At 43.9% G+C, this 27,977-nt stretch overlaps 2 protein-coding genes across 2 annotated transcripts in view; one reads left to right on the forward strand and one right to left on the reverse strand.

Moving 5' to 3' along the window:
• LOC106640205 (uncharacterized) lies at window positions 1–23,069 on the forward strand. Its single transcript, XM_089598815.1, has 7 exons — window positions 1–24; window positions 488–836; window positions 13,513–13,638; window positions 15,813–15,980; window positions 18,438–18,565; window positions 19,421–19,584; window positions 22,500–23,069. Exons 1-7 carry the CDS (start codon window positions 1–3, stop codon window positions 22,936–22,938), a joined length of 1,398 nt encoding a protein of 465 aa, XP_089454941.1. The 3' UTR covers window positions 22,939–23,069.
• LOC106640238 (uncharacterized) overlaps window positions 21,447–27,977 on the reverse strand; it is an 8,081-nt gene continuing 1,550 nt past the window's right edge. Inside the window, exons 2-4 of the mRNA XM_014354194.2 lie at window positions 26,942–27,121; window positions 25,314–25,836; window positions 21,447–25,041 (exon numbers count right to left, since the gene is read on the reverse strand). Of these exons, the coding sequence (XP_014209680.2) occupies window positions 24,605–25,041; window positions 25,314–25,836; window positions 26,942–27,121 (1,140 nt within the window). The 3' untranslated portion in view covers window positions 21,447–24,604. The remainder of the gene's footprint in view (window positions 25,042–25,313; window positions 25,837–26,941; window positions 27,122–27,977) is intronic.

Raw genomic sequence — 27,977 nt, forward strand, 5'->3', positions numbered from 1 at the left:
ATGCGCTATTACTACCTGTTGGAGGTGAAATACCGGGAGATATATCGGGCTATAGGTGTGTATATATGCGTATATACACGTAGAGTCTAAAATGCATTTTTTCGCTTGTAAATCCGGAATTCCCATTCTGTATTTATGGTCCCGGTGCGATATATTATCTTTATTGGGAAAGGAAGAGGAGGAGGTGGTGAGCCGAATTCCTTTGAGCCGATGTTGAGAAATCTCGGGGGCCTAAGAGTACATATGCCTACCTACCGCAACAAAATGCGGCTCTCGATAACATTGTGGATTCCCCCCCTCCCCCTTTTGAATTTATGTGCAATTAGCCGACGACAACATACAAGAAGAGTCCTTTGACAAAATGCAGTTCTTCCCCCTTTTTTTTATACAATTTAAATTAATTTTAATAAATTTGTATAGATGGAAAGAAGAGCGAGTAAAAGTTGAAAAAAAAAAAAAAAAAATGTAATCTTGGTTTTTGTTGAAGGTAAGTGTTGCCGGTCCGAGCAGCAGCACGAGCACGAGCAACGCGAGCACGAGCGGCACGAGCACGAGCAGCAACGGGGCCGGGCCGGTGGTCGTCAACAACTGCAGTCCGAGCGTCGTCGGCGACATGGACAATTGGTTCGCGGGTGTGCCCGAGGAGGAGGTCCATTATTACTCGAGCGACGACTTTGACTCCTTGTTCGCGGTGGTGAGCAGTTTCGTGCCGCCACCGCCGAGGCCGCCCTACCTGCCCGAGGAAAATTTGCCCACGGACGGGCTCACCACGTGCGACCTGTGCTCGTGGGCCCTCAGGAACGACAGGTACTCGTTCTCGCTCGACGGCACGCTCGGTGAGTCCAACTATATCTTTACGTGTTTTTTTTTTTTCTTTTTTTTTTTTTTTTTTCCCATCAACGCCACCACGTGCTAAACGCCAAGCCATTAACACTTCTCGACCGAATGGACAACTCGTGTTCCGTTTGTGTAAGAGGTTTCGCTTACCTGCTCCTGGCGGGCGATAAATTCGGGCTCCTCGATGTACACACGTATCGCGCCGGCGATAAAACAACAAAAAATAAAAAGAGTAACAGTTGTCGATATACGCAACCCACCACCGTGGGATCCGATATAAATCTCGAACTCGGTGTAATATCCTGTTTTTTTTTGTTTTTATGTCAAAAGTTGTATGCTTTGTCTTTTTACGACGTACAGAAACGAAGGGACTATGGCCGTACACGACTCTCACAGCGTGATAATACACGTATAGGGTGTGTGTTGTTCACATTGGACGTACATTTAGTGGCGTTTAATTTTTTCGGTTTTAAAAAATAAAGCTAAGCTAGCGAAAAGTATAGTGTAAAGTAACGCGGGTCGGCAAACAAACGGTGCGCGTATATATACAGCGGGAGAAGGAGGAGGAGGATGTGAAATAATTCAAGCCCCGATAAAACCGGACCGAAAAACGCCGAGCCAGCTGTTTATCCTCGCTTCCTCGCGTGAATTTCGCCAAAGTCGGAGCACTCGAATATTTCTCGCGCTCTGCTTTTCCCCCTTTTTTTTTTTTTTTTTTTTTTTTTTCATTTCCCCCTCCTCTTGGTCCACGCTAATTCCGCTTGCGCAACGGTGTGGACAGCGCCGGTGGTGGGCAACGCCGTCAGCCGCACGCATACATAAATACACCCGAGAGCCGGTGCAGCGGAGAGATAATCTCGGAGACGATCTCTCGGTGTTGCGCAGATTTATACCTGCAGGCCGCGCTCGCTCACGTATACACACATCTCTTGGAAAGGGGGGGGGATACCTTTGTATATAGCATACATGCATACGTAGAGGCGCAAAGTGGCCATTGAATAGCCGCGCGACGCACCTTGCTGGCCTTATACATACCTCGATATCTCTCCCTACCTACCTCCCTCCCTCCCTCCTGCCGATTTCGATACACATATTACCCACACAACCTGTAATACAATACACCCTATCGCAGGAGGGGGGGGGGGAAGAGGCGCGATAGATGCATCCGCGAGATGTTGGCTCTCTTCGAACGGTGTGTGTACACACAATGCAGCCGCGGCGGCAAAGAGCCGGGATTTATACGTAAGATAGAGCGTCGACAACTTGTCACGTTTCACCTGGCGAGAAATCGCGCGCCTGTATCGGTATTGCGAGAGTGTGTGTGTATACGTTAAAGAAAAAAAAAAAAGGGGGCCAATCGAGAGGAAGAGCAACGAGGGAGGGACATCGGCACGGTAGAGCGCCCATTATATATCTAGCTTCCCTCCGATGCTTAACTTTTGATGCATCGTTGCCTATATACGCCCCCTCGTGTGGGGCGCAATCGCTGGGGCAACTAGCGCGGGCCTGTTCATTTTTATCGAACTTTACGCTCTCCCGGAGATATATTGGAAAACAAGTTTTTATGAAATAGCCATATACCTATCCCGAGATATACTGCCTCGGTGTGTGTGTATAGGTATACATATACGCGCTCCCTCTCTTTTTTTTCCGATGCATGCACGGCTCCATACGTCATATTTATGAACGCGCATGAATTTTTAGAGCTACCGCGGATTATCTGCGGCTGAATTAGAGCGGCTTTTTAACCTTTTTTTTTTTTTTTTTTTTTTTTTTTCACCATATCAAAATGTACGCATATAGTATAGGATTATCGAGCATATAGTCGACGGATTCTCCGAGCGAGAGCGGAAGGTCACTCGGCAAGAGCTGTGGGAGGGGAAAAAAAAGAGCATTGGCTCGGGCTTTCAGGGAAAATGGTAGAGCCGTATCGGGATTATCCCGAATGTACATGTATCGTATAAGACGCTCGAGTGGTGTCCTTTTAACTTTTTTTTTTTTTCCCCCTCCTCTCAAAATCCTACTCACATGGCCTGTTTTTAACTTTGGTTTTTTAATATTGAATAATAAAAAAAATGTGACTTACAATCTCACGTTTACATCTAGTAATTTTCACTCTTAAGATGAAAAAAAAAAAAAGGAGTGTTTTACCAAGTGTAAGTGTAGAAACCCGGTGCAAGCTCGTGGAGGCAATTATTACCGAAGCTACGGCGGCAGCAGTAGCACTTGGATCGATAAATTTCCATCCGATCGCGCTCCAAGTAAGCCCGAGGAATTCAACGATACCTACTTATGCACACCTCTCGCTCGCTTGGCTCCCACAGCAAAAAATAAATGCGCAAACGTATACAGCTTTTTCACCTATCGTTATGGCAATGGATCGTCGTCGTGCAAAAACACACACGTACACAGATATATATGCAAATGTCACTCATTACGGTCCATATGGAGGCGAAAATAGAACCTCCATGCAAATTTTTCTCTTTGCAAGATTTTGCAATGGATTTTTTTTTTTTTTTTTTTCTATAAATTATTACACGTATCGGCCGATCGAGAGACACTCGCAATCGTCAGAGAGGTGATGCCGTGCATTTCGCAAAACGTCAGTCATTTCCCGTGAAATGGCACACACGCGGTACAATGGCACAACGCGAGGGGCTTTACGTAACAACAAAACACACACCAGAGTTCCCCCTTTGTTCGTACACTCTAATATGTACGAAATGCACTCGTATACGATATATAAAATATAGGGTATATACCCACATCAAGGAGACTTTTCCGCTCGAGCGGCAACGGGATCGGCGACGTTGACGTTTCTCGCTCTTTGCCCCGAACAAGAGCAAAGGGGGAGACAGAGCCTCCGTTTCTTTCTCTCGATTGGGAAAGGGGGAGGGGGGAATTGGCGCATCTGCCCGAGATTTTCGGCGCTGTATATGCACGTCAATCAAGCGTCGCGGATTCACCACGGCTCAGTGCGATCCTTTTGAGCCCCTTTTCCGCGACGTCCGGACAATGACGGCCCGATTGCGATCTGGCCCGGATATGTGTACCGTAGAGGTGCCGTTCCACGGGGTGCATCTGCACGAGATCGCGGTTGATCGAATTATGTAGAGAGTAACGATCGCGGGAGGCACACAACGGACGTGCCCCTTCAACCAAGCTGCACACGGTATATAGATAATATGTATACATATACCGTTAGTGGCAGGACACACACGTATATATATATATATAAACGGAGGGGGGAGGGTATTGGGACCATTATTTTTGCCACGATTTCTCAATGGTTATATGTACCTCCTGAGCGGCGTTTATCTTTATATACGAACGACGGGGTCTTTCCTTTCGCACAGGACTACTTATTCGCCTCGTTCCCCTCGCGAAGATTTCGCTCATTTCGCAGCTTGCTTGTATACATACATACCCTCGTCTTCTTCTTTTCGCGGAGCTCTTTGCGATCTAAAGGCGGGTTGGGGGGGGGGTTAGCTTGATTTTATCGATGTATTGATAAATTGACTCTCCCGTCGACCGCCGCGCTGGAAATTCCCGGCATAGTGGCGAAAATTCTATGGAGGGTATATACCTACCTACCTGTGCGAGTGCTGATGTACGCGCAATAAATAACAAACCCCTCTCGGTCTGTACTCTAATGGGCCGCTCGAGAAACGTATTGTCCGCGGAATTTTCCACCCTGTCGTCCGGTGAATGCGAGAGGTGTGTTATGTATAATTATACATATCGACACACAGAGGCGGGGAGTGTTTAATTAGGATTGAAAAAAAAAGGCTCGGATATCCGGTGTGGAGAGTCTTTTTGTGGTGGCTGGGATGGCGCGAGTCACCGGGGAGCAAACGATTGGGTTCGTTAAGCTTTGCGAGTGACGGGTATATCGCGACGACGACTTCATTAATTTGGCGCGCGCAAAATTGTCATCCGCACCGCAGTGGCTCCGGAGAAAGAATCTCGGCGGGCCGTACTCCCGAGCTGTCATCCCCAGCAACGGAGAGAGCCCGGGGCGCCCCGGGGGGCTCGTTCATCGTCACTCTCATACGGCCCATTGGCCGACAACAACGGAGCCAATCCCCCGTTTGGCCGATAATCGCTCAATTAGGACCGAAAACTCGAAAGCCCCCGGAAAAGCTTGTAGCTACTTTCGCGTGCAGCAACGGTATATAATTATAGAGATGGATGGAGCAGTGGGCTATATATACATATACGTATAAGGGTTAACACAGAGCAAAGGGGCGGGGGGAAGCCGTGATAATCGCTTCATCGTGACGCGGCCCTACATATGTATACACGTAACTACCGCGATGTCCGGAGAAGGGCTTGTGTGTGCACGGGGTCGAAGCACCTCGAAAAATCCCGTCGCATGCACGCGAGACACACGATACGTCGGCGAAGCCCTATATATCCATCGAGTCGCGTCGGGGCGCCTCCTCCTCCAAAGATCGAGGATGATTTTAACCCTGGCCGCGCATGCTGTGTGTGTGTGTGAGTAGGGTCGCCGAGGGGGGGCTGGGACACGCAGTCATCGACAGATCGCTTAATCGCGTCAATCTCGAGACACGTACACGAGAGAGAGAGAGTTTTGCCCCTGCCTGCGGGGGCTCCAACCCCTCCCCCCCCCCCGGCTGCCATTCAACTACCTAGAGAGAGATAAGCTCGTGCGTCCGAGTGTAATGTAACGTTTCAGCGGGCGGTCGGGAGATGTTTCTCTCTCTGTGCATGTACAGCGGCCCTTTCGATTGACGGGCGCGCTTTTTACACTTACCTTGTACATGTATACATGTGTGTACGCGTACGGACTGCCTTTTTGCGAATTTTCTTGGCAAACGCCTCCTCCGTCAAACGTTCGAGCTCGTCCGAAATTGAGACGTTACCAGTATATTATATGTGCCAGTCCCGAGACGGACGGGGGTAATTTTTCGCCCGTCGAACTCGGGACTAAATAATTCATCCCTACTTATACGTATACCCATTACAACGTTCGGCGCGCTCTTTTTTATTTTTACAAGGATACTTATACTTAACATCACCCGGCTACACCTGTATCACGATAAATTCTGCTTCGCTATAAAATACACTACGTGCGTTGTGTTGATCTGTACTCTACTCGCGTCCGTGCAACTGGAGACGAGTTTCATCGCTCCTATATGTATTTGTACGTGAAATATCACGAAGCACGTGGAGAGATGCGAATCAGCGACGTTATGATACAGCTGCGGTGAGCGGAGGGGGAAAAAAAATAAATTCACGCACGATACGACACTTCCCAGGATTCCGAGGAGATCGAGTGAAGCGCGTGTATATGTTGTACACGTACAGGCGCGAGAAAAGAAGAAGAAGAAGAAGAAGATGGAGAGGAGGAGGAGGAGGATGAGAGGCAGCACTTTCGAGTTGCACCTGTTTCCTCGCGCCTCTTTTCAGTCGGATCGGGACGAGGAGATATATACAGGCGCGCCGGCCGATCGGCTTCGAATCCGTATATATACATAATGTATATATACGCATACGCGCCGGGTAATTTAGTAATTTCGTTCACGCGAGATGAGCCAAAGGAGGCACGCGGAATTGCAGTTGTTGGTGGCTCTTTCTTACCCAAGGGCGGTACACACACACACACGCACGCGCAACTTAACGGCAATTTGCCGACCAGAGCTAACGACGACCCTCCTCCTCCTCTTCCTCCGAATTCATTTTGATCTCTATACCGGCTGCTCCCGCTCGCCGGCTATTTTTCTCCCCCCGCGGTCGGATAAGTTTACAAGCATCGTTAGGGGCACGGATGCGTCCCTTTTTTTTTTTTTTTTTCTCTTCCTTTTCTTCTTTCGTTCCCAGGTGTGTAATAAAGCAATCTAGCGTGTATACCTTATAACTCTATACTCGCATGTTAGGGGATGTATATAGAGTCATCACGCGTGCTCGGACCATCTGTCCGTCTGTGCGTGTGTTTTTTTTCTTTTCTTATTATTTATTTCCTTCCTCGTGTGCCTCTCTCTCTCTCTCCGCTGAGAGTTTACCCATCCACTTGTCCGTACGATGGTTATTTATGTTTGTTTGTTTTTTTTTTTCCCCTTCGAGTATATATACTCGGGACGTGCCCTGCTTTTGTTATATAATCAACGATACGTCTAGTACATTTGTACGATAACGTTACAAGTTATTGTATACTTTTGGGGTACAACAATGATATTGTATTTTTGTTGTTTTATTCCTCATCCCCCTGCAAAGTATCGGAAAAAGCTTTGAGTTAAAATTGAAGTGCCGGTGATTAATCCGGCTGAAATTTGACCTTTTTGGATACCCCTCGGATGGGAAAGGAGGGAGGTGGAACGGGGTGGAAAAAAACAAAGCACCCGCACCTCACCGATCTGGGGGGGGGGAGATATCGATCGGTCACAACCGATAATATATACGGCACAATGTTGGATCTACCTCCTCTCGTGCGTATATATATATATGTACGTATCTTTGTACCGTACAGCGAAATTTCAGCCATCATAGATGAAACACCGGTGTCCATTAATAACAGCTCGCGCACGCCCAAATAATAATCCATATCAATATTTTGGCGATGCCGCCGTTACGCTGGAATACACGGGTGTGCATGTACACAGTGTACATTACAAGCAATATGTGTGTTGTGTGTGTAAAACACGCGCATACATTATTATACACGTAGACGTGGACGGATGATAAAACGGAGTGGAACTGATAAATACTCGTTATCGCTGCTTTACGCGCACTCAAACAATTACACGTACCGTTGATGGATCATCGAAATCGCTTCATCGACAGCAACGAAAAAAAAAAAAAAAAAAAAAAAAGGAGGGACGTACTCGTAAAATGTTAAATTCGATGCTTTTGTATAATCCAGAGACCCTGCATTTGGGTGAAATATTAAAAAAAACACCCGGAAAATTCAATGAAATTACATCCAAGTGTTGGACATGTATGAATAAAAAAGGAGAATGGAGGGGGAAAGGGAGCTCTGTAGTCTTGAATGGTACACGTAGCGAATATCAAGTAGCCCCTGAACTTGTGATATCAGCCGGTATCTGGAAGAAACAACGAAATTTCCATCACAAATGTACACACGGTATACAATGTAACTGTATAGGGGTGATGTGGCAAGCAAAGCCAGGGAGGAGGAGCAACAGTGGGAAAGAGGGCGAGGCAGTGATAGAATTTGCGGTGTTCTTTGCGAGCAAGAGGGGGTACACGAATATATATATATATATATAACGACGAGACTGGAAAAGGTAAACTCGGAAATATTGGTATATATACAGGGAGAAAATAAGGAGCGGGGGGGGGGCAAGAAAAACACGCGCTCGGGGTATAAAACCTATATACACGTGGGAGAGAGCCCCCTTACCCCTTCCTGCTTCGCGCACAAAGAGGAAGGAGACGGAGCAAATAGCGGGCGCAGCCCATTTCTCGGCTGGCTTATCGGCTATCCGACTCCCTCCTCTCTTCCCAAAAGGGGTTAGCGCACAATAAAACTTTATCTCCCTTCCCCCCCCCCTTTTTCCGAGCCCGCGCGGCACTTTCACAAACGCAGGAAATCCTGCAAATTGTTTTTTCGCCGGCTCATGCATACCTATGCATAGGTATATATACACATATATATGCACGCAGGCAAAAGAAAGAGCCGCGTCCTGTATAATATACACTGCGGCCGCATATATATAATATACATCCACGTAGAAATAACCCGCACTTGTACTATATTCTTGCGTTGCATCTGCGATATAAACGTCGCTCCTTCTCGTTCGCTACATATGTATATATATACAAGGTTGCGCGGAGACAACAGCCTATAAGGTACATGTACCTGCAGCCGGCATTCCCTTCTTGGGGGGGGAGGGGGGGGTGCCCCATCTCTGTGACAAAATCTCACGCGCGGCGCGGCGTACACAAACGACGCATATACATAACACGCCGCACGCGCTCGCGCGTTGGCATTATATTATTATACACGCACATACGTATATATAAGTACCTGTATAAAACTGCAGCAGAGTGGCGGAGAGGGTGTTGGGCTGGGGCGAGCCCACACACGCGCGCGCAGATAGGCCGCCCTATGGCACGCAGTCTCGACAACGACAGCGAGCGAGGGACAAGACAAGAGAGAAACTGCCGGGGGTATATTTGAATAAATGCCTCATAAAGGGGGGATGGGGCGACTATGGGTGCCGACGCAAGCAAGGGGGAGAGAGAGAGGGAAGGAAAAAAAGAGTCTCTGCTCGAGTGAGATGTTGAAAGAGAGATAAAAGGGAAGAAGAGCAAAGAGAAAAGGAAGGGGGAGGAGCGTAGGTATATATATCGTCCCGACGCGTGAATTAACAGGGTGGGGTGAGCCTCCTCTCTCGGGACGCGCATCACAAAAGGTACAGCGACCACGTCAACCTTTATAGCCGAGCCTGTCCTTCCTCCACCTCCTGCCCATATATATAGCTACATCACACCCACACCCCCCCTCGTGCTATATACCGTCGTATATGAAAATATTGTATACGCATAGCTAGGGCATGTAAACCTATATGCGCCGACGTCGCGCCGCTGATAAGGACCGTGTAGAGTGTTATCAATCATCTCCCTCTCGCTCACCCCGTGGCGTCCCATATGCACAACGCACATGTATATACACGGGTCTCACTCGCTATACATGTATACCTATGGAGCAGCTAAACGCGAAGCACATGCTAGACGCATGCATGCACGTTGAGGGGGTCGCAGCAGTATAGCGTATACGAACTATATATATATATGTGTACACGTATGTCATGATATACGCTGCGCTGTCGTAGGAGGTATACGTATACGTATATAGTCGGGCGCGAGCTGCTCTTGAGACTTTTCAACGAGGGCTCACGTGAGTATATATACGCGTATACGTAAGGTGTGTGAAGTAGTTTGGCGTAGGTGGAAAAGGGGGGAAACGAGAGACGGTAGGAGGGGGGGGGCGTCGACGACGGGAGCTGTATATATGGAGCTGCGGGGGAGAGACAAGACAACGAGGCCCACTCTTCGTACGTGGGTTCGTTGATTCGTTAGAGGAGACAGGGTGCGACGATGAGTTTTTTTTTCTCTCTCTCTCAACCCCGTGTGGAGCCAGCCATGCGTTACTTTTGGACTTTACGATCTCGTTTTGTCGTTTTAGGCCGGGAGCACCTACTCCGCTGCACCGGATGTGTTTTTTCACAAAATGTACGTACGTATATGCCCTTTACTCGTGCTGTTGTACCTCTGCCTTATCCGCAGCCGGAGGGATGATGTAGGTATACGTCTCGGAGCCAAGGGGGGGAACGAGGGCCGAGAAAAAAAAATGAAATTGTTTGTTTGCCCACGAGATACACATATCTTTCTCTCCGACAAATATTGTTGCAAGTAATGTACGAGAGAAATGTCCCGGTGATACGCGATCGAAGAACAACGAGACATTTCTGATTCACCTCCTCGGCTCGGCTCCTCTTGAGTCCTCGTTTGTCTATATACCTGTTGCGCGTTGATAAATTTAAAGGGACCCACACTTTTCGGCCTCCTCGTATTTTATACTTTTGTTTTACAACTTCGTGATGCGTCAGCATGAGCTTTCTCGTCTACGGTATATAATATACTCGCTATGTCGTATACATACGATACACATCACTCGGGGCACTTTCGGTGTATATCCTCCGCCGCGTTATTTACGATTACAAATGAGTACACGCTTTAACTGTGGTACATGTATATAGAGGGGAGGAAGGGAGAGAGAGAGATGTTACAATCGTTGCTGGCTCGAGGCGTGACAGTGAAAAGGCGCCGCTGCCCGTCATTGCGGACCTTCTCGGATATAAACGCGCGAAGATCGCGTCAATCCAGCCGAGTACCCTATGCACATCATTCGAATAAGGTACATATCATATGCGTTTACCTATACATTTGTAAGCTCGTTACGATAATTAGGGGAAAAGCAAAAAATTGTATCCCCGCAGATAGCTCCGTTTGGTTGAACTGCTTGGTTAGATATTATACTTATACTCGGGGTATTCACATTTCACGTTCCACTGGGTCTCAAGTGGTTATATTTCGTGCTCGGGGTCTCGTGTGCCGAGGAATAAATAGAATATCATATACCTACTTATATACATATATAAGTACCACGCGTACAGCCGGGGCCACTTATTCGCTTGGGATAATGCCGCTGTGTGTGTGTACACCGCGAGATGGAGAGCAAAGAAAAGGCGAGAGGAGAGCCAACTGCTTAGGGAAAAAGCCATTTCGTTTCGTGTGTATATGAATATATACCTATAGTCCTAAAGAGAGAAACGAGGGGAGTACAGGAAGCTGCCCGAGTGTACAGCAAAGGGAGCTGCAGTTGCTCTCGATATAAATACCGCAATATTCGCGCCGACAGTTTTCAAAGAGCTAGCAAACAAATTGCCGCGCAGTATATATATTATAATATAGTCCCTCGTCGTGCCCCGTGCTGCAGGGTATAGGCTGCGGAAGAAGGTACATAATATATAGAAGAAGGGGCCAAGTAGCGGAAAGGGAAACAGAAAAGGAGGAAAAGCTCGCGTGCCACTTGGCCAAAGCACCGTTTCTACATGTATACGTTGTACGAACGGCTAATGTGTGCGTGCACGTAGCTCGTGTACCCGCGGCCACCGTAAACACAATATAACAATACAGCTATTCCTGGGATGTATAAAAAAAAATTTGAAAAAAAAAAAAAAAACATCAACTGCGCTGCTGTGTAACTATACTTACCTGCTCGAGAGTTTCTCGAGAAAGCTCGGGGAATTTTTTTTTTTTTTTTTTTGCGCAGTGCCGCGGAAGCGCAACAACAGCGGCCTAACTAAGCCGAAGCGCGCGGCAGTGATATTTTCCGCGTAGCCATATACGCACTTGGAGCGCGCATAAATGTAAATAGGAACGGCCTCCGGGGGATTAGCTCTCGCAAGCCGCGGCTAAGCGGTTTTTCGATTAGCAAAAAAAGGGAGAAGAAAAAACAAGGGAAGCTGGAATTTAAGGAGGAGAGAGCTGCCGAGGAAAACCGAGGAAAAGGAGGCGAGTCTACGTTACATCGGGGAAAAGAACAGAGTAGAGCACACACACACACACACACACAGGGGGTTAGGGGGGAAGGGTGAATTTATTGGCATCGCCATTATCATTATCGTCAACGAGACTATTCACTATTGAGAGCCGCTGGCGTCATAAAGCGCATTGTTCCTTTCCCCCACCCCCCTTTCTTTCCTGCCAACTCGCGGCATCGCGTATAGATACTTATTACATATACACCCAATACACCACATATACACGGTTATCTGCATTACCGCGCGAAAAAGCCGCATTGTCTTCACCGGCGCACCTGTGCGCGCGTGTGTGTGCACCCATATATACGCGCGCGAGCATCGTTTAATAAACTCGCTAGCTGCACCATCTCTTCCATATGTGTATACATATAAGAAAGGACTATCTTATTATGCGTGGACCATCGCGCGCACTCGAATTACCTGCAATGTGTGCCTATATACCCTCCCCCCCCTCTTAAGGTACCTACTTTGATGATGCGGGCAAGGTAGCTCTCGGATGCGAGTTTACTCGCGGTTAAAACGCCTACAGGGCTCCTAAGAGAGTGTGTTGTTATTACATCGTGGATATACCGAGGTCCATTCGTGTACGCGGAGTGTAGGTACAGTTGTTGTTGAGCAACAGCTCCCACGAGCGTCTTTCCAGAAATTTACTTCTGGTAGCAGCTTGGGATTATTGGCCTTTGAAGGAGAGAATCGAGATGTGGGGACCGATGCGGGAGCTTCATTTTTTTTTTTTTTTTTCTCCTCCCCGTTTCCCATTTTCCATCCGTGAATGTCTCCGGGCTAACGGTACACCGGCCGATGTTTATTCAAAATTTTATTGCCCCGCGCGCCCGAGATTCCACGCGCAATATTTCCCGCCAAGGGGAATCCCGGAATCTCATTGTTTTGTTGTGCTTTTCGAGGGATACAGAGCCGGAAATATCGAAAGTGTATTTACTGCCGCGTAAAAATTTAGGGTCGCCTTTCTCCCCGATACGATAGCGTTGAATTAAATTATTCGTTTTCCTCTTTCGCGTTTGCAAATCAGACGTGGGGCTCCCTTCCTATAACGGAGAAAGGGGGAAAAATAACAACTCGATAATCTTATCTCTAGCGATTTATGAAAAAAAAAAAAAAAAAAAAAGAAAGAAAAAAAGATTACCCGACGTCTCGATGACTGCTGCGAGCGATGAGCTTAATTGTAGGCAATTTTCCCGATTTTTATCGGACAGCCGTCCACACCCCTGCGAGTGTTATCAGTACGCACCCGCTCGCGTATATTTTACCATCAGCTGTTCCGGGAAGCCTGTCGTGCTCCGTGACGGGATAATGGCATAGCTTTGGCTCTGGCGTTTGATACGAAAAATAAAAAAAGAGGGAGAGAAAAATTTCAAATATACCAGACTTGCGTACATACATGTAGTGTTCAAAGGAGGTGTGCACCTTACACGATTAAATATTTATCGTAAAAGGTTGAAATCGCATAGCTTTAACAATTTTTTATTAATACATAGTATACAATTTTGACAAGAAAAAAAAAAAAAAAAAAAAAAAAATTATAAACAGTAACGATTGGATATTTTCTTTTGTTGTTTTTCAGAAGCACCCGGTGAACTTGGTTGGTTGTTAACGTTAGTCATAGTTTCGCTGCTCTCGGCAGGTATCGGTGCCGTGGTCATGGTCACATTGCTCCATTGTCGAAGGTTAAAGAGCGCAAACGGCAGAGGTGAGTTGATTTTCAAATTACTTTTATATTTTTTTGGGGGTGAATATACAAAATCGCATTGTTTGATCGACTTTTTCACATATTTGTTTTTTTGTTTTTTTGTTTTTTTTTTTTTTTTTTTGTTTTTTCGTAAAAAGCAATAAATACAAAAAAAGAAAAAACACACGCGTCAAATGTATTTTTATTGAATCAAACGCGGGGGAAAGAAAATTTATAAAATCCAACAAAAAAACAACACGTAAACCGACCAACGCACGTATCGACCCACAAATAAATCGCAAACACCCAGACGGGCAAAAAAAAAAAAAAAAAAAAATAATGTACATAAAGCTCAAACGAAGCGTAAAAAATTTTATTTTTTGTTTCAATTCTCCGACATACATCCGCGCGGCACTGCGATTGTTTTCCGTTATTACGAGCGAGAGAGCTCTCTTTTGTGCGCGCAAAGGACGTAGGTAGTTACAAGTATATGACGTGTGGTACAAAAAGCCGCGCGCCCGCGTATAGGTATATTATAGGTTCCTCGAAAACCTCACGATTATGAATCGATCAGTGAGTGGCATGAGCTGTCATCGCGTCATAAAAAGAAACACGGTATACTATATATTATTACGTGCGCCACGCAGAGGGTCCCGAGAATGAAAGAAACGGGGGGACGGGAAGAGAGAAGCTCGCCGTTAGAATGCGGACGCAAAAACTCGAGAGGAAGGGAGCCGCCGTGATATATTATACGCCTATGTATAGGTAGGGGTGGGGGCTCATCTACATGTACCAACGTGAAATACATAAAGGGAGCTGGTTGTATTATGATCCGGAGCACTTATGACGTTCTGCGGCCTTGAGCTCCTTTGTCGAACGGATTCCGTAGTAATTAAGGAGCACGAAAGTCCTCGAGTACCCCGCAGCAGACGCACAACCTAGCGAATCGAAAAAAAAAAAAAAAAAAGGCGAGCGCGCGTAAGGGAGGGTTGAAGATATACCTTGTGTAGCGTACATAGCTGGTTTTCTTCATCTTCCTCTTCTCTGGGACGCGTCTACCTACCCTTCGCAACTCGAAACCCTTTTCTTCGGGCCCAAACGTATACAAGCAGCTAAAGTGCTTACGTATATATACATGTTTAACGGCACGAACCGACCATCAAAAGTCCCTGTGATGTCGACTGCAGCTCGCGATCGGGAAAAATTGTTTTTTCCCCTCTCCCACATATATGTACACACTCAGCATCGGAGCCGGATTTACCGGCTGCGTGGCTTGATTAATTGACACGGGCCCGACGCGATTAGAGAGCCGCTTTTTTCCAATTTACGTCTCCTTTTTCCCGACTTCCTCCTCCCCCCCCCACTTTTTTCCCGTTATTGCGCTCGTTCGGCTGGTATAGGCGCGCGATGGTATAGGCCCGCTATATAACTCGCATCAAAATCAATCATATCAATCACACCGTGGCAGCGACGCTTCTCTCCCGTGCTCGTCGGGCTCGTATGTGTATGTATATATATTAATTATCCAACGGCGCGAAAAACGCCGAAACACACCCATCCCGTATTTCCATCCATGCGCTTTTCGGATTTGTCGTCCGCAGACGCGGGCTGTCATATAATATGTACGAGAGAAGAGAAGGGAAAAAGAAAGGAAAGAAAAAGAAAAAAAAGAAAAAAAGATTTTAATATAACTAAACGACGTGGAAGAGCAGCAGGCAGCCGTAAAAATGTGTATACGGTTGAGATTGCGGCGAAAGCAGGAGCGAAATAAATAGCGGAAGCACGCTGGCTGCCCCTCTCTCCGGGGGGAGTTGCGCGGGAAGAAAGTAGCCGTACGAGGCGTCGCGGGGTAAATTTGGGGGGGTTATGGGTATACGGGTGGTGGTGGCGGCGCTCGGGTTATTATACGAGAGCGCGCGTGCACGTGACGTGGGGGAGGCTTGCCGCCATATCCCCTTGCCGTACACTGCACGCAGACAGTCGGACAGGCAAAAAAGGACCCACGCACGCACGCGGCGTGTAACATGATGGATATATGCGTATGGCGTAGGCGTATCATGTATATATATATATATATATATATATATATATATATATATGCATCAGGAGCAGTAACAAACAAACAAACAAACAAACAAACAAGAACAACCGACACGTGTAATGTAGCCGAGCTTTCTCCACTTTCGTTTTCGCAGCGAGTTGTTGCGGCGTGGCGTTGGAGCGAGCCGGCAATCAGGACGGCGGAAATCCTGGCGGGAGCGTCGTGGTGGGAGCCGCGTCGGTGGGCCTCGCAGTCATACCGGATAGGCCGCCCCTCGAGCTCGACAAGCTGCCGCCTTATCACGACGTCGCGCCCAATCCTGGTACGTATATCTTTTCTCTTTCACCTTACCCCACCCTCACCCCCCCCCCTCTCTGTATTGTCGATCTGGCTTTGTTTTCTTCGTCCACCCCCCACACCCCCACTTCTACTCACTGCTCATTCTTTCCTTTCGGCTACTTCGATAGATTGGATTTTTATTATACATTGGGGTAAGGAGGGAGGGGGCGAGGAGTGGCCGATGAAAGACCGTGTACAGGCTTGATTCGGGGAAACAACGGGACGGATTACGGGGGGAGGAGAGAAATCGGGAAAAGTTTGCCTGTAAGAGCGTGACGAAGTGTAATTGTTTGTGGATCTCCTCCTCCTCTTTGCGGGGGGTAGAGAACTCGAGGGCCAATGATGCCCCGCTGACACGAGATGGACGTGTAACTTGATTTTAACGCAACTTTTATTTATTTCCCTTCCCTCTCTTTTTTTTTTTTTTTTTTTTTCTTTCTTGTTTCCTCTCTTTTTCTACGTCCGCGAGCGTGATTCTTTTACTAAGCCCACCGTTAAACTTCTATTATCGTGGATACACATCTATACACAGTGGCTTATTAGTATTACTCGAGACACCCACCTATACGTATACATATACATGTGCCAGAGTACTCGGCATTTGCATACTACGAGGGCGATTTTTTAATTAATTATTCCTTTATCTTAATGCGCCCTTTTATCTTTTTGCCGTAAAGTACGTGCCCATCTCTCTTTTTTTTTTCTTTTATCCCTCTGAAAAAGAGTCAAAGACGTCTTTTCGCGATCCCATAATTTTAATCCCCCCAGCTGTGTACGTATACATACCTATAGGTATATATATATATATATGTATGTATAGACGTCGTTTCGACGAGACGGGATTAATCGAGTTTTCTGAAATAACGCGCATTAACATGAGAAGTGCCAAGTTTAAAGTAATTCCGGGGATTTGTTTTGAAAAGCCCATTTACCGTCGACCCGCGAGCCAAAGTATCATATATACATATATACATATACAGGATACAGGGGAGTACAGTAGTACACAGTTACCGCCGGATTATGATAAGTGGACTTTTTCTTTCTTTCTTTCTTGTTTTTTTCCTCTCTTTTCGATGAATATTTAAACTCATATACAAAGTGTTACGTGCCCATAGATATATATAAATGCTAATCATTTCTATTCGCATTCATGAAGCCTCCAGATGATGTGCTGTAATTACCATATTAAGATAATGTTTTCTTCTTCTTCTTCTCGGAGAGAAAATCTCTCGCTAAGTGGGTCTGATTAATTTATCAACGGATATACTATTGCGTCGGGCACGCTGTAAACGCGTATTTTCATCATCCCCGTGATGATTTATTTTCCCCGTGAAAACGTGTGAAAATTGATGCATATACGCAATACCGTGCATTATATTATAAATAACACGTGATCGTGACTTTTCGTCGCGGGCATTTTTATTGACTTTTTTTTTTTTTTTGTGTTTGCGTAACACTCGATAAGAAGAACTTCAATATTGGACATTGGGCGGCACACGCGCGTTCATGTATAAAACATGCGGTTCTATACTTACTTCCAGACGCGCGCATTTTGAAGGGAACAAGATTAAACTAAAAGTTATTCAAGTTATATATATTTCTCGTACGTGCAATATCGCGGTATGGAGTGCCAAAGTTTTTTGGTTGTTGTTTTTTTTTTTTTCCCCCCAAGTTACAGCGCAGAAGTAAAGTTTCCCGATAAAAACAATAGTTCGTTCGACGCGCAGTTATTAAATTAATACCCCGCCTTGCTTTTCGTTCGTTGGGGAAAAGAAAAGAAAAGCGAAAATAAAACTCGCAATGAAATTTCGCTTCGAAATCAAAACTTGCCCGGAAAACCCTCTCGAACGAAAGTAAAATGCCAATTACCGAGTATATATATTTATATATATTTTTTTTTTCCCCGTGCTCGCACACCCATATACCGTGGAAACACTTTTTTCGCGCAGCGAGTTTACTTGTAATACTCGCGATCCGAGCGGATGAAAAGTCATCCATCGTCCTCGAAAATACGATTTATCTATATTGAAAAAAAGGAAGGAAGGAAAGAAAGAAGTACCTATTCCCGCCAAGCTTGAAAATAGAAAAGCCCTCCACCAGTGAACATTGGCTGTCTGTCAGGAGAGACGGGGCTTCGGGGGATGGATGGGTGGGTCAGGTTCTCGTTACCCCCCCAACTCGAAATTCGATTTCGCAGCTCTTTCGCCAAGAGCAGCAGCCACGTATACCCTACACCACTGCTGCAGCAGCACAGTAGCTCTTGACCGACGTACCCCACTGGGTTGTATATGTATACAGTGTATAGCCCAGAGAGAACAGTACAGAGAGGAGAGATAGAGTAACGTAACATAAAGCAACGTAAAGCCAGTTTTTCTAAAGCGGTGGAGTTCCCGTGGCCTCCTTTTGTATGTTTTTTTTTTTTTTTTGTTTTTTTCCTCAGGGCACAACGTGAATGTGTGGTCGTGGCTGGGCTCGCGCCGGGGCGGCGGGCCGCCCGGCTGTGTGGGCACGCCTCTGGCACTGCCCCAGCACCGGAGAGCCCTCAACCTGCCCGTGGCACAATCAGAGGTAAGTACCCATATTTACATATACATCCATCCACAATACATGTCACGTACTACATATACTTTTTGACTCTGCCATAGCTCTCCGATTTCTTTCTTTCGTCCCTTTGGGCGCTTTACGCGCGGTAAAAGTATAACACTTCCGATTTCTTCCCAAAGATGTACCGATACTCGCAGGGTGTGAGCAAAGGTTTCAAAGTTACAACTTCCCAGTCTATACGGTAGGAGCAGCTACAGCGCCATTTCATTGTTAACCTTAGTACCTCCGATAGTTGCCACGGCTCTTGGGAGGAGGAGCACTTTGTGGCAATCGGGTGCCCCTCAAACCCGCATCTAGACAGTTAGGCCACTCACCCGGACGGAGTACGAATTCCTTACCCAATCGTCCTCCAAATGATTGAGCATCGACTGATTCGCTCGTTCATTTATCGCATCTGTCTGGGTATGGGTGTTTGCGCGCGATATCCTTGCCGATCTTTTTGAGTTCGAGGTACCACAAAGTCCTCCTTCGCTGTCGCTGCTCCTGCGGTCCACTAGGAAGCTGTAACTGTATACCGACGATTTGGTGTCGAATATTCAAATTTTTTTTCTGCATGACCTGTAGCATTTTTTTTTCGCAAAAATGTATTGTATCGCGATTTTGCATCAACGCTTTTTCTAATTTTGAGTACTTTTAATTTGGTACTGATCCACCTTGGTATAACATAATAATAACGAATGCACCTGTATTACTATTCTGAATCGTGAAATGACTTTATCCAGAGTAGGTACACCGGAAGTTTGATTTAGACCAGTACAGAAGTGTATATAATATTAACTTGGAATTAAAGAAAAATGTTGGCAACGATTTTTCTTCCAGAACCACTACACGCACATGCAGACGGACGAGGCGCTGTACGCGGAGCTTGATTCCCAGGCGGCGAGCTACGCCAGCGGCTCCGATGACAAGCATTACCACGAGCTCGACGCCGTTGGCCTCCACCGCCAACACCAGGACACCCTCTGCACCAGGCACAGCCAGAGGTGAGTTACCTTTATCCAACCACCACAATATATTAAATATACTTCCCATCCGCGCTCTTGGGTTTCCTTTCGTATAGTATAATGTATATACTGCCATACTACATCTAGTGTAATGTAACATGTCTCAGGCTTTTATCGCTTTATTTTCCGCCTCTTCTTATTCTCTCGGCTGCTCTCTCTTTATACATATATGGCAAAAGTAATATTTCCGAATTACGCTCTGATGTGCTTTTCTACATGTATACATGTATGAATGATGTGGGAGTGCGCGTGTATATAAGGTTTCAAAGGGTCCCTCTCGATCTGCCTGCGTCTCTTCTGTCTCTCTGTTTCGTTACACTTGTGTGTATATGTATACGTGTATATACATTGTCGCGCAGGAATTTTTCGCTCGCTCTTGGAGCTACATCGACTGGAATTGATTGGATTTTCGAGCGAGGATTTTTTCTTTTGAAATGCCACGTCAAGTAGAATTGATTGGATTTTCTCTTTCGTAACATTATCAACTCGATGCCCAGGCTAAGATGTTATACTTGAAATATACTATGTACAAAATCTATATCTATATATATATGTATATACATATATATATATATTGTTTCTATTTCCTATCACCCTCATTCCCCTCCTACTTTTGATATGCATGTGTATATATATATGTAACTTTTTTCCGGGAAAAATATTGTATTAATAATATCTTGTGTCTTATTTCGTCGAAAACTGATGCTGAATATTGAATTGTCGTTCAAGTGACGCTCATGGGTTCGTGCCGGATGTGACTCTAAATAAATAATGATGTCATTTCGCTCGGTCACTTCTTTGCAGGAGCCTCAAATAGATCGGCCAATCGGAAAATCGATAGTACACGAATTATTTGCCACGAGCTATTTCGGTGTATACCTGTACACGTAGAGGGTAGTGCTTTAAATCTTTCGCCATTCATGATTCACAATCTGTGCTTCCGCTCTCCAACTCTTGGTTATAAATTGATAAACGCAAATTCAAGCTGCATGATCGAGGTTTTTCGCAAAACTCATTTTGTCCGATTGATGTCAAACGTGTTGAAGTAGTGCTATCAGCGTCACAGTTTTTTTTCTTATTATTTTTTTTTTTTTTTTTCCACACGAAATCAATTTAATGGTAAAACAGGAAATGTCTCGGCCATTTGCAAAAAAATTTTAAAAAAGAAATATATATGAAAAACGCTTGTTTTCAGTTGTCGATACCAAATACTTCCTATGATGATGATTGGCTCCGATGAACTTTAGAATGGATCTATTGCGCCAAAACAATCATTTGCAAATGTACGTTGAATTTCATTAAATTAGAAATGTTCTTTCACTTCAAAATTTTTAAGCAAAAACACAAATTCTCACGTTTCTCGATCGAATTTCGAAAAGAACATTCATTCATTTTACCTTCGCGCGCAAAATTTTATCGTGCAAAATTAAAATAACTTACTTATTTATGCGGGCACGTTTATTTCGAGAGACATTTTTTTATAACAGGAAATCTTTATGTAGGTTCAGACAAACGTGATTATTCAACTGAGGAAGGAAAGGATGCACATTAGAATTTCAAATAGTTTTTTCAGCAGGTTACTACTCGGCTTAAAATAAAAAAATAAAATAAAAAATAAATACGAGAGCAAAATTTCAGTAAAAAAAAAAAAAAATTATATTTTTCAAGTAAAATTGAACACTTTGTATTGGATAACAAATTATTTTTTTATTCAAGTGCTATACAAAAATTAATACATAAACCATTTCGTTTGTTTTATTGCACATTACAGTAGATATCTCACGTTCATTGGTCATTTGTTTTTTTTTTGTTTTTTTTTTTTTTCCAAGTCATTAACGTAACTTTTAACTTATTTTGCTTAGCAACTTATTATTAGTTAGATTACTATAAATAACTTAATAATCATAAATGTAAGTTTATCGGTTAAAAATTTTTTTTCTTGAATAAAAGTTAATTCTTGTACTGTATTTTTGTTATTTATTAATGTAATATATCAACTTTATACAAATTAATACTAATAAATTAATATCTAAACAAACTAACCAATTTTTAAAGCTAAAGACAAATTACAGGAAGCCCCTTTTACTTTACTCTTGTAAATAATCATTACAAATCGCATAACAATTGCTTTTTACATATATGCGTTAAAACTTGCTTTGTTAAAAATAAATGTAATTATATAAAATTAACATTACTATTCGCCATCGTGACAGATGAAGCTTGAGTAAAAATAAAAAAAAAAGAGAAAAAGTACAACATTAGTAAACGATATAAAATTACACGTTTTAAAAATTCTTTTTTTTTTTCCTTTAAGAAATAAGAGAGCCTTTGTATTGGGTAACACTGAGAGATATACTGTACTGAAAATACGTGTATCCGTAAAAATTGTAATGAAATACTCAGTTACAGTAATTAGCATTTAAATACACTATTGTAAAACATGACTGTATAAAAATGATTTCGTTCTGGCTTCAATAATGCACGTACTACTACGTTTTGGTAAAAAAAAGGTACTTATTTTACGTATGTTTAAAGCTATTGTATATATTATTATACGTAACATATGTTTTTTCTCCAAAAAACTTCTTTTTTTTTTTTTCGTCGCATTTATTATACTGACGATAACCAATAACAATCTCTATAGGTACGCTATAGTCGTTCTATCGCGAGACCGAGGCAAACTAACACAACTTTTTCACCGACGGAAAACATATAACATTGTCCATATATAAGCACACGAAACAAAGGCCAACTTAAACAAGTGTCGAGTTTAACTGAAAACTTGTTTAACGAAGCTTTCAACACTTAACGAGTATATAAATATATGTATACGATGCAAGGGGGGGGGGAAAGAAAATCTTGAAATATACCCATGATAAAACATTTGGTTGCAGGCTAAGGGAGCCGGACTACGAGATGTACGAGAACGGGCCGGCGGTGCTGCTACCGAGCGCCCACCACCACCACCATCATCACCACCATCATCACCACCACCAGGCGGCGAACAAGCATCTACAACTTCATCATCACCACCCGCAACCGGGGCCGGCACCCGGACAGCCGTCGTACCAGAACACGGCGTACACGGGCAGTGACAACGAGCCCGACGGCCCGTTGAGCAGCGCCCCGAGTAGCGCCTACTACAGCGACCTCAGCTCGAACTCGGCTAACCCGATGATGCTGATGATCATGGGGGCACCGGCGGGGCACATCGGAAGCGGCGCCGACGACAACAGCCCGGACGGCGACGCGCCTCCGGTTTACGAGACCGCCTCGCAGTACAGGCTGTCGGCCATCAACGAGGCCTCCAACTGTCCCTCGGACTACATATGATGACACTGCTGACTTGGGTGATGCAGCCTTGGGCGTGTTTTCGCGAGTGGAATGACTTTTATCGGGAGCGTTGTGGTGGTGAGGAGTATCTTCGATGCGCTTGCAGCGTCGTTGGTTCGTTTTTCCGTGTATTTTAGGATTTTTTTAACTGCGATTGTGATATAATAGTTGAAGCAACAGCAGTGAGACTGATGTTGGCGAACGAGAGTGAATCGACGAGAGCTCAGTTATTATTATTATTATTATTTTATTTTTTATTTTTTATTTTTTATGATTCGAAGAAAATTTATTTATTTAATTTCGGGCAAAGCTTTGGATCGTTTTATACGATATTATTATTATTACTATTATTATTATCATCATTATCATTATTATTATTATGTGTATAATTATTGTGAATACTCCATTGTCAATTAACCCTTACGTGCACGTTAGCTCGTTATAATTATATTACACATACGAAGAGGAAGGGTCTGTTACGACTGTTTGTACTTGCTTATAGTTGTAAGTCAACTCTGGGCGCACCAACGTTTTATACATCGGTATAAATATATATATACATGCAAAAAAAAAGTTTTTATCTATTTGTAAATAAGTTACTAAGAGTAATACGAAATCGACTAGACTGTGAATGTGGACAAAATCGACCGTCGTTTATTCTGCGCAATGCAAGAAAGGGTTAATATCGTCGTTACATTTATGAATGATTATTTAAATGGTATTGTTTGAACGGCATATTTATCAATTTTGTAAATAAACGTATTATAGTAAGGCCACGTTAGCACGAGAAAACAATGACAATCCAATAAATTATTATGTCAATAGGTAAAATTACGTGTAGCATATGCATATATATATATATTATAATGATTAATAACGTCACGAGGGATGTAAAGTTAACCTTTGTTCTTTGCCAAAGGCAAAATTTAACGAAATTAGGTACACTCGGACTGGCCGCATCGAGCTTGTGCGAGCGATCGAAAATAATGGGTCCGACATTCAAATTACGCGAGAATAAAGTTGTTCCGGGGAAGGAACAGGTGGCTCGGTAATTCGACGTTACGCCTCGTGTCCGTCCGATCTTCTTTCTACGCTGCATTTTAAACATCGGCTACTTCCGTTCACCTCATTCTCCGTTTTTTCTCTTCCTTCTCCTCTCAGTCCTCCTTTTCTACGGCACATGCACACACACACACGTGTGGTGTTCCCTTACACACACATATAGCCATGTCTCTTTAGCCTCACGCGTTTCCTTACATTTTTTCCGCCGGGATGCACGCAACTTGAAAATTATTGTCGCATCCTTTGTGCGCGTGCCCTCAAAGCCGTCGAGTTTCTTTTACATTATATTTAAAAAGGCTCTCGTAGGCTCGACGATTTCATCAACAACAAAGCGTATATAAAACGAATCTAGTTAGCGCTCCCATTATATACTTTCGACTTTTCAGACATAGAATTTTCTCTTTCGTTGCATACGAAGCGTAATAATATCATGCGTATTTTATGCTGCGTAAAAGCCGAATAACGAAAAAAAAAAAATAAAAAAATAAAAAAATAACAATAATAACAACGACTTCGACAAAGAAAAAAAGAAAAAAATAGAGTAATAATATAAATAAGACGGGAAGATCGAAGAAATAGAATTTCATAGAGCAATAAGTCGCGATCAGGCATTTCCGCCAACAATTGAGGGTTTATTGCCGGTCGTCGACGACGACGACGACTTGTTATTTCTCTGAGCGTTGTGGTAGAGGTACGAGTGAACGCGAAGACTGTTACTGTTTTTGTATTTGTTGCCACAGAGCTTGCACGTGAGGCTCTCGAGCGGCCCGTGTATGTAGCGTACGTGGAGCTTGAGGTTTTCCTTACGCGTAAAGTGGCGCAGACACCAGGGACACGAGTACATGCGTATCACTTTTCCGCGCTCCATACGGATTGTGGGGCCCAGCTCGGATATGACTCGCAGAGTCGTTTCGAGGGAAAGACTGCTGCCCGGCAGACCCTTCACGGTCCGGCGACCCTTGCTCGTGGTGTTGCTGCTGCAGCTCGTCGACGGGTCGGGAAGATAGTCGCTCGGGCACGTTGTCCCGGTGTCGTGAAAACCTGTGTAAAAATAATGGAACAAAAAAAAAAAAAAAAAAAAAAAAAAAGAAACAAAAGTTCACCCCTGTGAGAAATCAATCGAGTATACGGTTATTACTTAAGCGTAGGTGTATACATTTTTGAACTTGTAAATAATAAAGATGAAAATATTGTATGAATCTAACTCCGATTGTTTGGTGCACTTTATTTGAAAAATCCTCGAGTTAAAGTTGTCACAAGAAAAGTATATATTTTATTTTGGTTTTATATTTTTTCATTAGCCAATGTCTTACCAACTGGATCGTTCTGGCAGTGCGGGTTGCTGTAACCCATCATTTGCGTATTGAGCATGGCGTCTACGTTTTCCTGTTCTATGTGCGGCATCACAGCTGACATCGGCCTCTGAATGCACTCGACTTCCGGAGTCAAATGTCGGATTTCAGAACCGATGAGGCCTAAATCTGGCTTGTACTCTGGATATTCCATCGAAGCCTTGTGAGACTTGTCTTCGATGCTCGCGGAGCAATCGAGCGGTTCATCGTCCACATTGAGATTTAACATTTCTCTACCACTTTCGGTGTGTATCAAATGACTGTCGGATGATAATGGATCGACCGATTCGCGGAATGTCTTGCTACATCCTTCCTCCTTTGGTGTTCGGTTTCTGCAGTGACAGGAAGAGTTCCAGTTCTTGGCTGGCTCACTAAATGACTCGGGCGTCGATGCCGATCGACCTGGTGCTGAAACGTTGCCTGCATTTGGGCGATCGTGATGTACCAGTGGCAGAGCATCGACCAATTCTTTGTCCGCTTCGTCCTGAAAATTGAACGATTTCTCTCTTATAAATTGCTTTTTTAAACCATTTCAGCCTTGATAATATCAACAAATGTAGCTTATACTATTAACAATTTGTACTGCGTGAAACGACAATTCCTGCCCTACCGACTGTAGTTAAGCACATCAAAATAATCGACCGTCATTTATATTCCAATTAACACATAATGTATGTGCAGTGTAAAACATAATTAACGAATACATGTAAAATAAAATATTTATTGAATTTCAATGAGCAGTACAAACATTTTAAAATATGCTGCTTAGTTATCTTTGGAGAGAAACTACCATGTACCAACGAGCGGTAAGTACGCATGTACACATACCTACACACGATAAGCAGACCACGATTGTAGTATACTTATATATATATATATATTGTATATTAATATACATATAGTATATGTTGTTGGAATATTATATATATATATATATATATATATATATAAATACGAAATAAAAGGCGCTTTTATGCAATCTATGGCCACCAACGACGTAAGCTTTGCGCAACCCGTTAGTTTCCGTGATTTGACGCTACCCAACGTAATGATATTAAATTTCATTGATGTAAATTCCTTGTTTATTTTTTTTATAAAGGTTTACATTGACGACCGCCAGCAGCTTGTACACATGTTAAAGCGCTCAAACGCCAGAAATCTATTTTCCAAATGAGAAGATACATCTATACAGCAAGCGCAACACGTTTAAAATTACAATAGCTATAAATATTAATCCATTCGCGTACGAGAGCCGACTCTAAACGGCTAGTATTATAAGTATATAGGCCGAGTGTGTGCTACGTTAACACTTCTCAAAAACCCGGCTAACTCTCTTGCGCAATTGTACAGTGGTGTCCGTATAAATATACCTACTTTTAACATGTAAAGGGGAAAAAACAAAGAGAATCATCCTAGCCGCGCTGACCTGGAATAGCTCCAAGCGCGTGAATCAGAATATAATACCCACACTCTGATGCGCCACTGTCCTCATGGCGCGATTTCATCGTTATCAGATCGCGAATTAATTAGAGAGAGAGAGAGAAAGAAAAAAACAAAAAAGATATTATAATGTATGCATATTTACTCACGTCGTCGTCGTTAGTCCTGGTGAGGCCCTTGATTTTGAGAATCTCCGCGACCTTTAAAAAGCTGGCAATGTCTTCCTGCTTGATGTTGACTTCGCCTTGATACATAAAGTGCAGCATCGCGGACAGGTCCCGATAGTTGATATCCTTGAGGATGACGATCGGATGCTCGCACGTGTTACCCTGTAAAACGCGCATTTACGCGCGCACATACACACATCGTGTAGAAATCGCGCGTGTATATATATATAAAGCTATCGGGAGAGAAGGCTATATGCTTATACGAAACCTATATATGTAACCAGCAAAGGCAAATGAGCACGAGAGCAAGTATAATGTAGAGGAAGAAGAAAAAAAAAAAAAATCGCACGCGCGCGCGAATGTCAATTAGTATATTATAAGTGCTAGCGAGCCTCGTTGATCATGACTAAGATCTTAAATAGCGCGACAAAACTTTGTTTTCCCCGTTGTGTTGCACATAACATCATATATAGGTGTGTATCATTGATATCCGCAGGTGTATGTAAATATATAAGACGCACGGAACGATGGGTTTAATAATTTGGCTGTAAAATAATCTACTACTGACGTTACCGCGCGGATATCTACACCTAAAACGCAAAATGACTCATAATCAAGTATAAAACGGTGGCTGTTCCGCGCTAAGCGTAAATATGCGCGAGTAGGTATATAGTGTAAATAAGCGGGCAAACAAGCCTTACGCGTTATTGCGCTATAGCGTCACAAATGTGTGTATATACATATAACATTAGCTAGTGTATATATATATTTTTATATACACACACACACCCGCGTATATATGTGTGTATACATATGCGAAAAGATATGTTTTGTAACGCTTGCCACTACTTTGCTTGCTTACTATAGGTAATATATACCATTGGCGCACGAACGCTCTCCATTTTTTTTACACTTAGTTTACGCGATAAGTCTATACGTATGAAATCATATTATGTATGCTTTGCACACGCGTGTTGCCTCTGTTATAGTTTGTACAAAGCGCGAGTACATGATTAAT

The sequence above is a fragment of the Copidosoma floridanum genome, unplaced genomic scaffold (genome assembly GCF_036245765.1).
Source record: "Copidosoma floridanum isolate Cflo_tuat_1 unplaced genomic scaffold, Cflo_Japanese_pri ptg000006l, whole genome shotgun sequence".
Taxonomy (NCBI): Eukaryota; Metazoa; Arthropoda; class Insecta; order Hymenoptera; family Encyrtidae; genus Copidosoma; species Copidosoma floridanum.

Excerpts from the sequence above, each read along its gene's own strand:
- LOC106640205 (XM_089598815.1), top strand. The coding sequence starts at position 1 with ATGCGCTATTACTACCTGTTGGAG. Across the intron at positions 13,639-15,812 it reads AAAGAGCGCAAACGGCAGAG|CGAGTTGTTGCGGCGTGGCG; the intron begins GTGAGTTGATTT and ends TCGTTTTCGCAG. Across the intron at positions 18,566-19,420 it reads TGCCCGTGGCACAATCAGAG|AACCACTACACGCACATGCA; the intron begins GTAAGTACCCAT and ends TTTTTCTTCCAG.